The 14,752-nt window shown below is 43.1% G+C and overlaps 1 protein-coding gene across 5 annotated transcripts in view; it reads left to right on the forward strand.

The window, feature by feature from the left end:
- The window catches only part of grin2ba (glutamate receptor, ionotropic, N-methyl D-aspartate 2B, genome duplicate a), a 160,476-nt gene extending 146,114 nt beyond the window's left edge, over positions 1-14,362 (forward strand). For all 5 annotated transcript variants that reach the window (XM_086184043.1, XM_086184045.1, XM_086184046.1 and 2 more), the window contains 3 exons: positions 11-198; positions 5,368-5,606; positions 9,962-14,362. In XM_086184043.1, coding sequence (XP_086040169.1) covers positions 11-198; positions 5,368-5,606; positions 9,962-12,244 — 2,710 coding nt within the window. In that variant the 3' untranslated portion in view covers positions 12,245-14,362. The remainder of the gene's footprint in view (positions 1-10; positions 199-5,367; positions 5,607-9,961) is intronic.
- The last annotated feature ends 390 nt before the right edge of the window (positions 14,363-14,752 follow it).

Below are 14,752 nucleotides of genomic sequence, written 5' to 3' on the forward strand. Positions count from 1 at the left end.
TTTTCATTAGAAAACTAGATGCTTTCATTTATGATGCGGCCGTACTGAACTACATGGCTGGCAGGGACGAGGGCTGCAAACTGGTGACCATTGGCAGCGGTTACATCTTTGCCACCACTGGGTACGGCATTGCCATCCAGAAGGAGTCGCTCTGGAAGAGACATGTGGACCTGGCCATCCTGCAGCTCTTTGGAGACGGTGAGATGACATGCTGTTTCCTTCTTCGCTGTATTCGTTGATACTGCACTGTGTAATACACTGAGCAGACTCATGCATCAGTGCACACGGCCCTGTTGATGTGCAGACACACACCAGATAGTCACTGAGATGAAACCAGGCTTTAGCAGGGGAAGAACAGCCTTTGCTCCAGATTTATGACTAATATTAAAGGATAACTGGTTTATTTCAACAGTGCTTTCAATGTGTTGCTACTTTTAGTTATGAATCCAACTGTAGCCCCACGCCGGCGTCACACTTTAATGGATTTTCAAACATATTGTTTTGACTAAAGTTTCTGCTCTGTGGATCACTTGCCACTTGTTACGTTATTGTTCATATTCTGTGGTTCAAGAGGTTATTGGTTCAATCCACCAGGTTTGCACAGACCCCGCAGAAGTGCCCTTGAGCAAGACAGTGACTGGGTCTCTAAACCCTGATGAGCTCATTGGTTTGCTTCTTGCACGGCAGCCTCCACCATCAGTGCATGATTATGTAAATGGCTGAATGAGTTGACACTGTTATGGTAGTGATGATGCTGTATAACCAAAGCCCATTTCTTTAGTGTAATAATACAATTTTAGTTTAGCTACTTAGCACCTAAACAGTTCTTTGGTCCCTGAAAGCTATTGTGGGGTACAGCTGTCTCTATTTTCTAGCAACGTGATTCAAATCCACGCTCATGTTCGGGTAGCCAGCTGGTCTCTGTCAATACAGAATGCTCACCGTGCCCCTGACAATACAGGCATTTTGTCAAAAAACCCATTTTTGAAATGCAGAGATTTACCTGGTACTGATGATTTTAACAAGCATTGAAAGAACTCGTTTGGAATGGGCTTGAGTTGTAAGGGACGTCCATTCTGTATGAACACTGTCGCTTTAATGTTGGTGTCTCTGTCAAAACCTAACCCAAGACATCCCAGATTACGAGTAAGCGTGAACAATCATAATATTTCAACAGGGATTCGTAACTTTTGGAAGTGACCATCGTGACTCGTGCGGACAATTGACCAGGCGGCAACATGGCCATTGCTCCTCATATCAACACAGAATCTGTCCATTAGTTGTAGCGAGCTGTTGTGCGTTCCTTGCAGTGTAACACTGGCAGCCTGCCAGCTGCTGTCAATCAAACATAGACACCCACACACCCCTCCAGCTTACTGAGCAAAAAAACAAGCATTTCTGATATTTCCTCTCACATTTATTCTTTGTTCAAGCAATAAAAGCCTTTATCAGTACATAAAAAATATTGTTTCTGACCGCAAAAGGTTATCATTAAATGTGATTTCAGCTGAATTTTACGAGCTTAGATTGGTTCTTATTGTTATAGAATATATATTCACTTCCTAAAAACACATAACTGTTAACCCTGTATAAAACTGAAGCCTTGTAGGGGAGGAGGAAATCTTTTTCTTCTGAATTTGTACATTTGGGCTAACACAGTTCTTGTGATTAATTGGCTCGAATGTTCAGTAATTCTGCCCTCATGTATATCAAGTACTGTCAGAAAAGGTAAGATAGTGCTGCTATGAATATAAGTTGAGACTTAGCTCCACTGTGGGGTCCAACTACTCTATGAGCATGCTTGCCTTTTAAGGGAGAATGTCCAAGCTCTCCAGGGCTTGTTCTTTTGAAACACTCTTCATTCCTGTCAACTCTGGCTGGAACATTTATGACTCAGAGAACAAGTAGGAAATGAACTGAAATATGTTCAAATGTTTATTTCTAAACCTAGTAAGTATTTCATGGTTTTCAAGCAAAAATCATGAATATAGTCCATAATATTTAAGTCCAAATGCCACTTGTTGGCTTTATTGACTGTTTAAGTGTTATTTTACAAAGCCATTTTTTTTCATATGCAACTTAATTTGTGTGCGTGTGTGTGTTTGTGTGTGTGTGTGTGTGTGTGCGTGTGGGTTTGTGTGTGTGTGTGCGTGAGCAAGAGCCCTCTGGGACCCACTATAGTGCGTCCCAGTTAGGGGTGCCAGTATAGCTCCTGGTGTATTTCGACACAGTGTGTGTGTGTGTGTGTGTGTGTGTGTGTGTGTGTGTGTGTGTGTGTGTGTGTGTGTGTGTGTGTGTGTGTGTGTGTGTGTGTGTGTGTGTGTGTTAGAGGGGAGAGTGTGTTTGTGCCCATGTTGATATGGGTCAGCCCTCTCAAAATGAGGATGCCTATGTGTGTAAGTGAGAGGCGTGCATAAGTTAGTGCAGTGTGTGTGTTTTGCCAGCCTGCATTCAATAAAAATAAGAATACAGATTTATTAATTATAACTGTTAACAAGTATGGATGTGAGACTAACGTGTGTATGTCTATGTATGTTTTGTTCCTAAATGTGGGTTGGCCCACAGTAACACCCCCTGTTGCACTGCAAAAGCATTCTAACAGGAACAAAGCAGCTCTGTATGGCCCCTCTCAGGATTTCAAAGTCACCCTGCCACAACTCCACATCCACGCCCCTCCTGGTGGCCTAGAAAGCCATCAGACACACATGGAGAACCCAGGTGACTAGTAGGAGGCAGGAGGGGAGTCTTTGCCATTCGATGCATGCACTTTCTCTTGAGAGCATTAAAAAAACAAACAAACAAAAAATAGGCTCACCTTTAACACCGACCAGGCATCAGTGACGGAATGATACGATTCCCCTCAATAATGGAACTTTTGATTTGAATACTGACTTTAAGCCACTTTTGGTATTCTAACATAAGCATGGAGGTTTGTGTTTGAAGTACCTCTGATACTGTGGGTGTCTGATTGACAGGGGAGAGCTAAAGAGTGGACCCATAAAATAAGTTTAAAAAAAAAATAATTTTGAGGTAAACTAAATCTTAAAGTGATACATCACCCAAAAAGTGTTATTCTGCTTTTCAAGTTTTCCCAGATACTTCTTTGTGGATTACTAAGCATTTGTGCGGATGAAAAAGACGCGTATTAAACCAGATGATGCACTTGATCGTTTTTTTAAACTAATGTTTATGGACATTTTCAGTGTTGTTGGTACTCGATGGCTTTTACACACAGTCAGCTTTAGGCTGAATCGACAGCGCTGGCATTTTCCGTGTTCGTGAGTCACAAAGAAGCGTGGCAGGAGGGGGAAAAAAAGGTCTGATCTCAAGACAACTATTTGTGAGTACTTGAAAGGCAAAATTCCCTTTTTGGGTGAAGCCTTGGTCAGTATGTTTTAAACCTAATATAATCTTATTTCAAGAAATTAGATGCAGCAACAACAAAAGTCTCAACTTTGTATTTTATACTTCAACAAGTAAGATCATCTGTCTTTGCAGTAAGAAATTATCTTATCAAGGTGCTACTTGGATTGATTCTGTCTTATAGTCAGCATCTTTTGGTCAGAAATCAGACAAATGCACCAGAATTTGAAATTGATCAAGTTCAGGTGGACAAAGATCAGTGTCAGTGTCTGATGACAGAGCCTCTTTCTTCTTACTATGAAGAATCAAAATGTCCTCCCTGAACGGGCCAATTGAAATGTTATCATCGTTATAATGCAGGGAATCTGTGTTTGTGTCTCAGATGTTCAAGTGTTTTTGAGAATGTATCGAATGAAAAGATGTATTCATTGCTCTGAGCAGGGACTCCCAAGTATGGTTTGGCCCCTATTTGGCCTTTTACTTTTTACATTGTGTTGAACCCTCTCAGCATTCTGCTCCTTTTTTTTGTTAAAATTAAAAATAAAATATATAACAAAGATACACATTGTGTTTGACTAACTTGTATAAGTAAGTCAGTGTCTTAACTCTCTAAGTAGATTTTCTTCAGAAAAAAAAAAGCTTTTCCGTCAAAATCATATAGATGAGAGCATTTAACACCACTCTTCCATCAAAATGACTGAAAAACATACGGCAACAACTGTATTCATGCCAGCATGCACATATATTACAGTGCGTATGGAGTGTGTGTGTGTGTGTGCCGTGTGTTGGTGTTCAGAGGCCAGCTCTTATGCAAGTGTCACTCTGACATGCAGCAGTGGCTACTGAATGTATGATTAATTAACCTACGTTGTTCTGCTACAGTTGCCTCTGATAGGGAACAGTTTGTGACGAAGCCAAAGGTGACCAGTGAAGAATCCATCTCGCTCGAACACACGTTCACCTTTACACACACGCGTATGCCTTTTTGCATGGATGTACATGCATAGTCGGTTTGTTTTGTTAGCATTTGCGATATATGTTTGCTTCCCTTCCTACATTAATATGTACATATATACACTGTGCATTTGAATTTTACTCCACCCAAAATTATAATTTATTTCTTAGCAATCACTGGACATTTTGGAGTCGTGAAGTCACGACGTCTTAGTCAATCCAGAATTGACGCTGTGTAGTTCTTTGTTCTAAACCAGTTCTAAACAAAGGAAATACCAAACAACTCTGGAGCAGAATAAAGATGTTTGTCTGAAAACTGCAAAATCTTTCTGAGTTTTTTTTTTTTTTAATATATATGTCACATCTATTTTTTCACATCATATTTTAGCGAACTAATGAATAATTCAACCTGATTTTTACAATTACATACAACACTCACACAAAGGACTACATGAGCTGATTCTTTGCGATCTACCTAGTCAGTTATTTCTGTGTTGGACCAAACCAGGGGACAATAAGAGACAAATGTTAGAATGGTCAAATAACCTGGCTTGCGATTTCAGCAGGCATAAACCAGTCAATTTCTACCTCCGCTTTGAGATCATGGTGAAGTAAACACATACAGATGATCAGAACATTTGCAGACATGACCGCAGTTAGGACCCATGCCGTGAAAATGTAAGCGACGGCATGTGTGTGTTACTCTGTTCTCATTATTGTCTGTCTGCCTTGAAGCTGACTGTATTTCAATTCTAACAAGCTGACCTCCCAATCCTTTGTCTCTTCCTCTGTTGCATCACTCACTTCATCCCTGGTGTCCTCGAATACTCATCCTGTTGTTACATCATATCCCTCCTTTATGTTTTACATTTCTTCCCATTTTTGACACTTTTTTACATAAACTCCTTTGTCAATTATAAAACACTTCTCCCTGTGTCATCATCACATCCCCATCATCTGTCATTTCCTCTCACCCTCCTCCTCTCCCTTAACCATCCTTCCATTCTGCCCTCTTCAACATCTCTCATCCGTTTCTCTATCTCTATCCAGGCGAGATGGAGGAGCTGGAGTCCCTGTGGCTAACAGGAATCTGCCACCATGAGAAGAACGAGGTGATGTCAAGCCAGTTGGATGTGGACAACATGGCGGGTGTCTTCTACATGCTTGGTGCTGCCATGGCTTTATCGCTCATCACCTTCATCTGTGAACACTGGTTCTACTGGCAGCTACGCTTTTGCTTCATGGGCGTTTGCTCAGGCCGTCCGGGCTTTGTCTTCACCATCAGCAGGGTGAGAGAGGGTGGGGACAGGAAGACATGCACTGCAAGGAATACTCTCATACTTACTGCAGTTTGCTACTTTCACAAACATACCACTGAGGTGGACTGAGACAACAAATCTGTAGATGCGTCGATGTTACGTTATTGTGTTTTGTTGCCAGTCCATTTAAAATACTTTTTTTTCCTTATGAAAATCACTCAGTTTTTTTTTAAAAGACATTGGAAACTGCCATCATGAAATTAGGAAGACTTATTTTGAAAATTTGCATGAATCATGGAAAAAAAGTATAAGAAAAATTTTCAACTTACAACAGAATTCGGAAAATATATATTTCTCAGTTAAGATAGACAAGCCAATTGATTTTTAAAACTATATATTTAAAGGTCAACTCAGCAATGCTATGTCACTCCAGCATTTAAAACGTAAGATGTTCTTTTTCATTTTGCCGAGGACCCTCTGAAATTTCCCTCTAGGACCCTATGTTGAACACCCCTTATCAAGAGAAAGGCAGTTGATGACCAACATTCTCACTCAAAGTCTCTTCCACTGCAGTTAACAGCAGATGGATTCCAATTAAAATCCCTCTCTTTTCTGCTACCATCCTGTACATCCTCAGCTTTACTGTCTCTCATGTCTTTGAAATTAAATGATTAACATAAAAATATTCTTTGAGGCTTCAGTTAGAGATTCTTTCAAGAAGCCTGCGCCCTGTGTGACAACTCCAAATTAAACTTCTGATGTGTGTTCAGACACAGAAGCATTCTCCTTTTGCCGTGTCGCTCAGACCTCTCTGGCTTCTGTGAGGTAAATATTTACAAAATGGTCAGCCGAAATCAATATTTCACTCAGCAAAAATCAGCCACAGATCCAGAGTGGGTAGATTACTTGATCCCAGGGGACCAAAGTCACCCCGAGGTATTTGATTTGCATTCCAATTGTTTTGACATGGCTCTGGTGTAATTCACCGTGTGCCTCTGAAGGTGAACTGCTGCAGGCGAAAGCACGTGGCTAATTTACAGCAGAGAGACGCAAAACCCTGCTATCTCCCTCCATTTGATATGCTGCTGTGGTGCCAGCTCTGCCTGTGCCAAGAAAGCAAGGCAACAGGGAAAAAAAAAAATCCTTTCTTCGCTCTAATATTACACTTCATTGCCCAGCTTTGATTATTTTCCATGTTGTTTATTTTACATTGTTGCTGCTGACATGTTTACGTGAACTCATCTGTTAGGGTACAAGGAGCATTGGAATGTCCACAGACAGGCTGCTCGGTGTTGTTTTTTCAATGTTACGTCATTTTAATTTTTATGATAACGGACAGAATTGGAGAGCAGTTGTGTAACATTCGGTGCTCAGGAAATAACTTCTATCACTGCTACAGTGTGACAACATAAATAAATGCTGCATGTCCACAAATGAAGGCCGATCATTCAGAATGTTAAAATATTCAGCAGATATGTTCATTTGCATGTGCAGAATCAAGCCATTGTGAAACAGATACAGGGGAAATTACATTTTATTATCTTTCCACAATCCTCAGCATCACATTGTCTCCCTCTCATTGACTCCAGTGTTTGCTTTCCTTTGGTCATTTTTTTTCCTTTTTTTATTTCTTGCTCCGCCACTCAGATTGATTCCGCATTTTTAATTTCACAGCATAATCCAATAAACTTTATTGTTAGTGCTGCAATTAACATTTAAGCTCGGGAGTGTAAAAAATGAATCATCTTTCACGGCTAGTGAGTCACATGGCTTCACGGTCGCTTACTCCCGAGGAGGGACTTTGTGAGCAGCTGTCCCCTGGCTACCTGCTCCTCCAGGTCCAACCTGCAACACTGAAACAAATTAATTATATCGATCAAAAAGCCCTCGAATGACTTGAGAACAATATATGTATTAGATCACGGCTATGCTCATTTGCAGTGAGTAGTTAATACTCACACCACACATACAGGCAGTATTATAATTACGATCTACAGCATGTAGGCAGCCGCTGTGTATGCAATGGGAGCGGCTAGTTATTTTGCTGATTTCCTGCCTCTCTGTACCAGTTTAATCACTTATAGATTTTTACTGTGATCCCCCAGTGAATTGAAATTTCTTAGCAACCCTCAGGCCTTGGTTATTGCTATTCACACAGCCTGCCCAAATAATCAGCTACTGTAACACCAGGCCGCCAGCAATCTGCCAACTGTTACATTACGTGGGCATGTAGAATAGATCAAATCTGCTGCTGAATACAAATCACTTTGTTAAATGTCCACAATTTGATGCACTGCAGTATTAACTCCCCAGACATGGTCAGTTGCGACAGTTTTTTTATTTTGTGTGTATCTATGTGTGTGTGCGTGTGTGTGTGCGCGCGCGCGCGTGTGTGTGTGTGTGTGTGTGTGAGCAGATGAAAGGGAGCTTAAGAATCACACAGTGAATATTCATTTTCACCTTGCGCTCAGATGCCATCGTCACTCAACACAATACGACCTCGACATCTATAAAGGTCAAAACATAATGGCGGAAGATCATCCTGAGATTAACACAGATGCAGTTTAGAATAGGATTATGAAAAAAATGAGAGGGAAGAGGTGACAGATGCAGTAGCAGGTGGAGCGTAATCAGGACAATAATATAGAAAGGAATGAATCTAAACAAACAGGCAGAGTGAAAGCAGAACAAATGAGACAGAAAAGGATCTGATGATCATTGAAAATAAATACAAAGGAAAACTGTGTGTACATCTTCAAAATCAGAGATCAGATATTGTATTTTGTAAATGTTGTTTCGTATGTTAAACCTCTTTCTGTTTGATCTGTGGTCAAACTGTACATTCTTCGCTGTTAACAGAGTGAAATTGAAGGAAAGATACATATTACATCTGAGTGAAGAATGAAGGACATTATAGGCTCTTTCTAGGTTGCTAATCAACTACAGGAAATGAGAGAAAGGAGTAAAGAGAGGTGAATGATTCATATTAGCAGATAAAAGGGGGAGATGGGTACGATTCATAGATTAATGGCAAAGAGGGAGCGTTTGACAGCCACGTAACCTCTAACCTCTTGACAGAGGTGTGACCTCAACAGTGGTGAGCCTGCTTCGAGGTCAGCTGATCTTTGATCTTTAACAGTGGCCAGAGCATCCCTATATTTCCACATGTCCAAGAAAACTGACTAAAATCATTGTTTGGAATTGATCTGATCCTACACTGTCCCATCTGTCATGCCTGATTTGGCCTCCTCTATCTCTCTGAATATTGTACCGTACATCACCGAATGCAAATGGAGCAGTTTATCTTTCTGTCACTGTAATGCTACACCAGTGTCTCCTTGGCTTGGCCTTTTTCCTCCAAGGGGACTGCTTTGTGGCCATTGCTGTTGGAGGGATAGCGGAACTGAGGTATTTAATAACTGCCGGAGGATATTGTTCAGCTGAATTCTAATCACATTGATGAAAGGTATTGACCACTGGGACCCAGGGGTTTTTACTGCCCCATTGCCTTTATCAATCATCCACAATCTAGCTACACCATCCCCAGAATCTTCATGCTCTGTGCTCACTAGGTCTGACTCCCTTCATCTTACCCCAGCAGATATAGCACACGGTTCTACCCATCAGTTTTTTGCTTTTTACTTACTGTATGTAGGGAGTGAAGTATTGACAGCATCGGCATGAATTCATTGGACCTCATCTAGGTTCTAGATATAGTGTCCATCTTATACCCTTTTTTCATTGCACATACTCATGTACACACAGGGGGTTTTGTCAAGCTTCTGTAATCAAAGCTCAGTCATTCCGTTCTCATTGTGAGTGGACAAGGACTAACCTTTCTGTTTCGTTTTTTCCTCGTGCATCATGTTTGATGTCACAAACTCAGTCAGTGCACCAGTGACAAGTGAAAAGATGTCAAAAAAGTTCGTCGCTTGAGCTGCTCTAGTCTTTGCAGTAGAAGAAAGCCCTTATGATAGCAGCAGTGTTTTATATCTTCTGTTTCAGTCAAACGCAGTTTTTTGCTGACTTGACAAAAAGTCACAGAAGCTACCGGCATAGACTTTCATTGCCTCCATAATATATAAGTTATTGTTGATAGTGGAATCCTGGACCTCATTGGATGTGGGTGGTGACAAATCACTGCGTTTACCCCAGGAGTCATTTGACCTGGGAGGGAACACCGATTAAACCTGTTCCCATTGCAGATAAAAGCAATTCTTAATGTTCTTAGAAGGTTTTTTGGCCAGTGGGAAAAGGTCTCTGTTCAGTATGGTAACATTTAGTTTTTGCATGCAATCAAACATCGAGTATTAGTTATAGTGAATGACAATGATTTATGAAATGTTTATATTATTCATTCTTCTGCCTGCATCTCCCCCTCACAGGGCATCTACAGCTGTATTCATGGGGTGCAGATTGAAGAGAAGAGCAGCTCAGCATTGAACTCCCCTTCAGCCACCATGAACAACACCCATTCCAACATCATGCGCCTCCTACGCACCGCAAAGAACATGGCCTCTCTGTCAGGGGTGAATGGCTCACCACACAGCGCTCTGGATTTCATCCGCCGTGAATCATCTGTGTACGACATCTCTGAACACAGACGTAGCCTAGCAGGCCACTCTGATTGCAAGCCACCTTACTTACCAGAAGATAACATGTTCAGTGACTACATCAGTGAGGTAGAGAGGACGTTTGGTAACATCCACCTGAAGGACAGCAATTTATACCAGGATCACTACCTGCACCATCATGGTTCAACACTTGGGCTCAGTGGACCCCCTCCTAACAGGCCCCATAGTTTGGGCAGTGCTAGTTCTCTGGAGGGTGGCATGTTTGACTGTGACAGCTTAGGGGGAGGGGTGGCTCCTATTTTCACCACCCAGCCCTGCTCAGCACTGACCCACAGGAACATGAGCAAGTTCGACCTGCTATCAGGACAGACTCCACCCTCAGGCCAGGGCTTCCAAGGAGGCCTGCCTGACCTGTATGGGAAGTTTTCTTTCAAGGGAGGTGCCTCAAGTTCCACCTACATCCCTGGGCCTAGTTACTGTGGAGGCAGAGGAGATGACGATGGGAATATACGCTCTGATGTCTCTGACATTTCCACGCACACAGTAACATATGGGAACCTAGAGGGCAATGCCAAGAAGCGCAAACAGTATCGCGATAGCCTGAAAAAGAGGCCAGCCTCTGCCAAGTCCAGGAGGGAGCTGGATGAGATCGAGCTAGGCTACAGGAGGAAACCCTACCACATCAGCCACCACCACTACCACAACCACCGCTCTGCCTCCCCACCACTTTTGCCCTCTGAACGCAAGCGTGGAGGTGGAGGAGGAAACAATGATGGGAATTCCTATTTGTTTAGAGAAAAGGAAAGCGTTAGGGATTTTTATTTGGACCAATTTCGGCCAAAGGAAGGTGTCCCTCAGTGGGAACATGTGGATCTGACAGAGGGTCCTGGGAGTAGAGATGGAGGAGTGCCCACCTGCACCTCTCTGGTTCCAGTGGATGACTTTCTTAAGAGTAAACCCAAAAAGTCAGATTCAAAGAGTGGGGGAGGATCTGGTTTGGCAGGAGGAGAGTGGGAGTGCAGGAACTGCCGGGCTAGTGGGGGAGGAGGAGGCAAGCAGATGTCCATACATGGAGGAGGGGGTGCTGGCGGGTATGGTGGTGGAATGAGTTGCGGGTCCTCGGGAGGTGGGGGGGGCAGCCGCCCCAGCTCTGCAACCTGCATGCGCTGTGAGGGCTGTAAAAAGACAGGAAACCTCTATGACATCAGCGAGGACAACAACCACCTCTTGGAACAGATGGGGGGAGGCAAAGGTGGGGGAGGAGGGGGAGGTATGGCCGCAGTCCCACAGTCTCAATCTCAGGCCCAGCAAAGGAGGAAGGGAGGAGGATTCGGCAAGCCACTCAGACGGCAGCACTCGTATGACACATTTGTCGACCTTCAGAAAGAGGAGTCGGGTGGGATGGGAAGCTTGATGGGGGGACTCGGAGGAGTCGGAGGGATGAGTGGTCCAGGTATGGGAGGAATGCTGCCTCCACCCAGAAGTGTTAGCTTGAAGGAGAAAGAACGCTATATGGAGGGCACCAGCCCTTTTGCACACATATTTGAACGTCATGGGGGCTCAGAGAGAGAAAGAGAAAGAGACAGAGACCCTTTGTTTTATGGTGGTGAAAGCCGCTCACCATTTGGCCTGTTCAGAGGTGGTGAGGGCCTCCACCGTCGCTCCATCGGAGAGAGAGACATGAGAGATAGAGATAGGTCTTTGATGGAAGGAGGAGGTGGGGCAGCATTCTCTTTATCCAAATCTCTTTACCCTGATCGGGTAAACCAGAACCCCTTTATACCCACTTTTGGCGACGACCAGTGTCTGATGCACGGAGCAAAACAATATTACATGAAAAAGCAACAGCAGCAGCAACAAGTTGCCAAAAACAGCCGAAGTGACTTTAGGGGCCAGATGAATGCGACGTCATATCTGCCAGCATCTGCCACAGCGGGGGTAATTTCCAGTGTCACCCCACGTTTTCCGAAAGAGCTCAGCCTTGGTGGGATGAACCACCACGGTTCCATGCTTGGGGTCGGTCCCCCACGACCCTTCAATGGAAGCAATGGCCATGTGTACGAGAAACTATCCAGCATTGAGTCTGATGTGTGAGAGATAAGTACATGACAGCAAGGGAAGAGGAGGAGAGGAATAGAGGTATGTAGTGTTAGGAGATCAGGGATGATTTTAAAGACACTGTCCACACACTACAACCCTATGAGGTAAAGGAGGAGAGAACCAGAGAAGGAAGAGACTACAACATTAAAAAAAAAAATGAGCAATGGAGAAAAAAATTATTTTGAAAGAAAAAAAATCAGGACACCCTGGAGAGGTGTGGGATGTTCACCCTCTCTGAGAAACGGCCAAAGCTACTCTCCTTTTATGCCCTATCACAGTCAATCAGCATTCCCTTCAACCTCGCCAATGCACTCGACTCAAGCCCAACGTTTCATCCACTGGTGAGGCAGAAGCCAATGTACTTGGCCATTATCACCAAGAGGCAACACCTCATCTTAGTTTCATATTGGATGTGTGAGCCTGGTGAGATTTGATGGCTGTCTGAGAGCTCCCACCGAGTGCTTATGAGGAGAGACTGCAAGATTGGAGAGAGGAGCGAGCTGCCCATCTGGCCCAGTGTAACTGCCGAAAGGAGACGTTGTCACATTTATCCAAGTCGCGACAAAGGAGATGTCTTCTCTCCCTCTCTCTCTCTGGAAGGAGACAGCCTGCTCTGTCTGTCTCTCTCTCTCTCTCTCTCTTTCTGGAAGGAGACAGCCTGCTCTCTCTCCTCCTCCTTTCTGCCCCTGCTCCTCATCCTCCTCCTCATCCCCAATGCCAAAAGACCCGATCTTGTTTGCTATGAGAAATACAATCATGAATGAAATAATAAGATATTCTTATAGAAAAAAACAGGGTATAAGAACAACAATAATAATAACATTGTGAATAACAAAGATATTAGTACTGATTATGATAACACTGCTTATATTATCACTAAGTTGTTTTTGTTTGTTTTATGTTCTATTGGTATATTTCACTTTTAATATTTGTACATGTATCTTTTTTCTGCCGGTTGGCATTAGGAAGGTTATTCTTTGTTCAACCCAATAACCAGAAAGACTGAGCCCTTTTTTTTCTGAAGAATAGTTGAGTCCATGCTCATTCATTTGTTTACTCCTTGTGGAAATAGTTCCAATGGGATTGTGACGACTGGCGCAGAGCTAATAGATCCTTACTTCAAGACATTACAAGTGCACACACACTTTTTGTGGCTCTGAACTTGTGTTATTACTGTGAACAACGTCAGAAGCTGAGAGCTGAAGAGAGGAAGGACGTGCCTTAATGGTCTCCAGTGGATGTGTCCTCCAGTTCACACGCAGCAACACCAGGACGGAGCAGAACGCCATCCGCCTGTTATGGTGTTCTCTTGACAATAGTTTAAATACAAGATGGAGATGTTTTATAACTTCGTAAAATGATTTCATATGTTAAGAATGGGCAGCGCTTTATGAAGCAGTTGTATTCAGGATGTCCCACTGTCACAGAGTGACCGATGTGACTCTCTTCACAGCACGGCAGCCTTTCCTCAACTTCTTTTATTCAGGTTACATGAAATCAAGTCACCAGGCACTTACTTTTTTCGGCCTCTCACTAGTATGTCGTAGAAGTCACACATTGTTTGGACATTGTGTATAATTGATATATGCACAGTCATTTATGTTAGCAAAATGTCGCCCTGTGACAATTATACTGGTAGTAGCTGGAGCTGAGGATGTCTATTTGAGAAAGGCACCTTTGCACAAAGGTGGCCATCTTGCAAAAGTTTCAGCTTTGACTGATGTAGATAGTTGTTTAAGCTCAAGAAGCCTCGTTTTATTGCACAGGACCTTTACCAAGAGTAGGTACAAGGCACTCAGTAGACACGCCTTATCATCCCCCCCCCCCCACACCCCACCACACCCCCACCCTGTGTGATAATGACTTGTCATAGCTGTACAGAATACAGATGCCTCTTTAGTTTTTCAAAGGTTTGATTGTTAATTAGCGGGTGGAGTCAGAAGTTCAAGGGCTGTGGGAGATTGCCAGAGATTGGAGCTGCTCAAGTGTGTGATCTTTGTCATTGCTGATTTCTATCTTATATCCTGATCTAAATGCACCAGGTTCAAGTTTGTGTGTGTGTGTGTGTGTGTGTGTGTGTGTGTGTGTGTGTGTGTGTGTAAGTACATATGTTGTCACCAAATGATAATAGCTGCTCCCCTACACACACACACACACACACACACACACACACACACACACACACACACACACACACACACACACACACACACACACACACTAACCTGCTGATAATTACTCATAAATCTGGCAGACTCTCCTCCCACCTCACTCTACAGACAATACCATCAAAATGAGCATGATCGAGCCTTAAATCAAACCGATCCATCCCTCCATCACTTACAACTCTCCTAATAAATAGAGTGGAATCTCTGGAATTTTATATATGTGCACATGTGGAATGGCCATTATAAGAGAGAGAGATTGGAGATGGTACAATGGCAAGGAAATAGGAGCAAGCAGAAGACAGACTTTGGTGATGGCATCTATCAGTGTCAGCAT

The sequence above is a fragment of the Aulostomus chinensis genome, chromosome 18 (genome assembly GCF_037954235.1).
Source record: "Aulostomus chinensis isolate RoL2024-O1b breed Wild chromosome 18, RoL_Achi_v1.0, whole genome shotgun sequence".
NCBI classification, from domain to species: domain Eukaryota; kingdom Metazoa; phylum Chordata; class Actinopteri; order Syngnathiformes; family Aulostomidae; genus Aulostomus; species Aulostomus chinensis.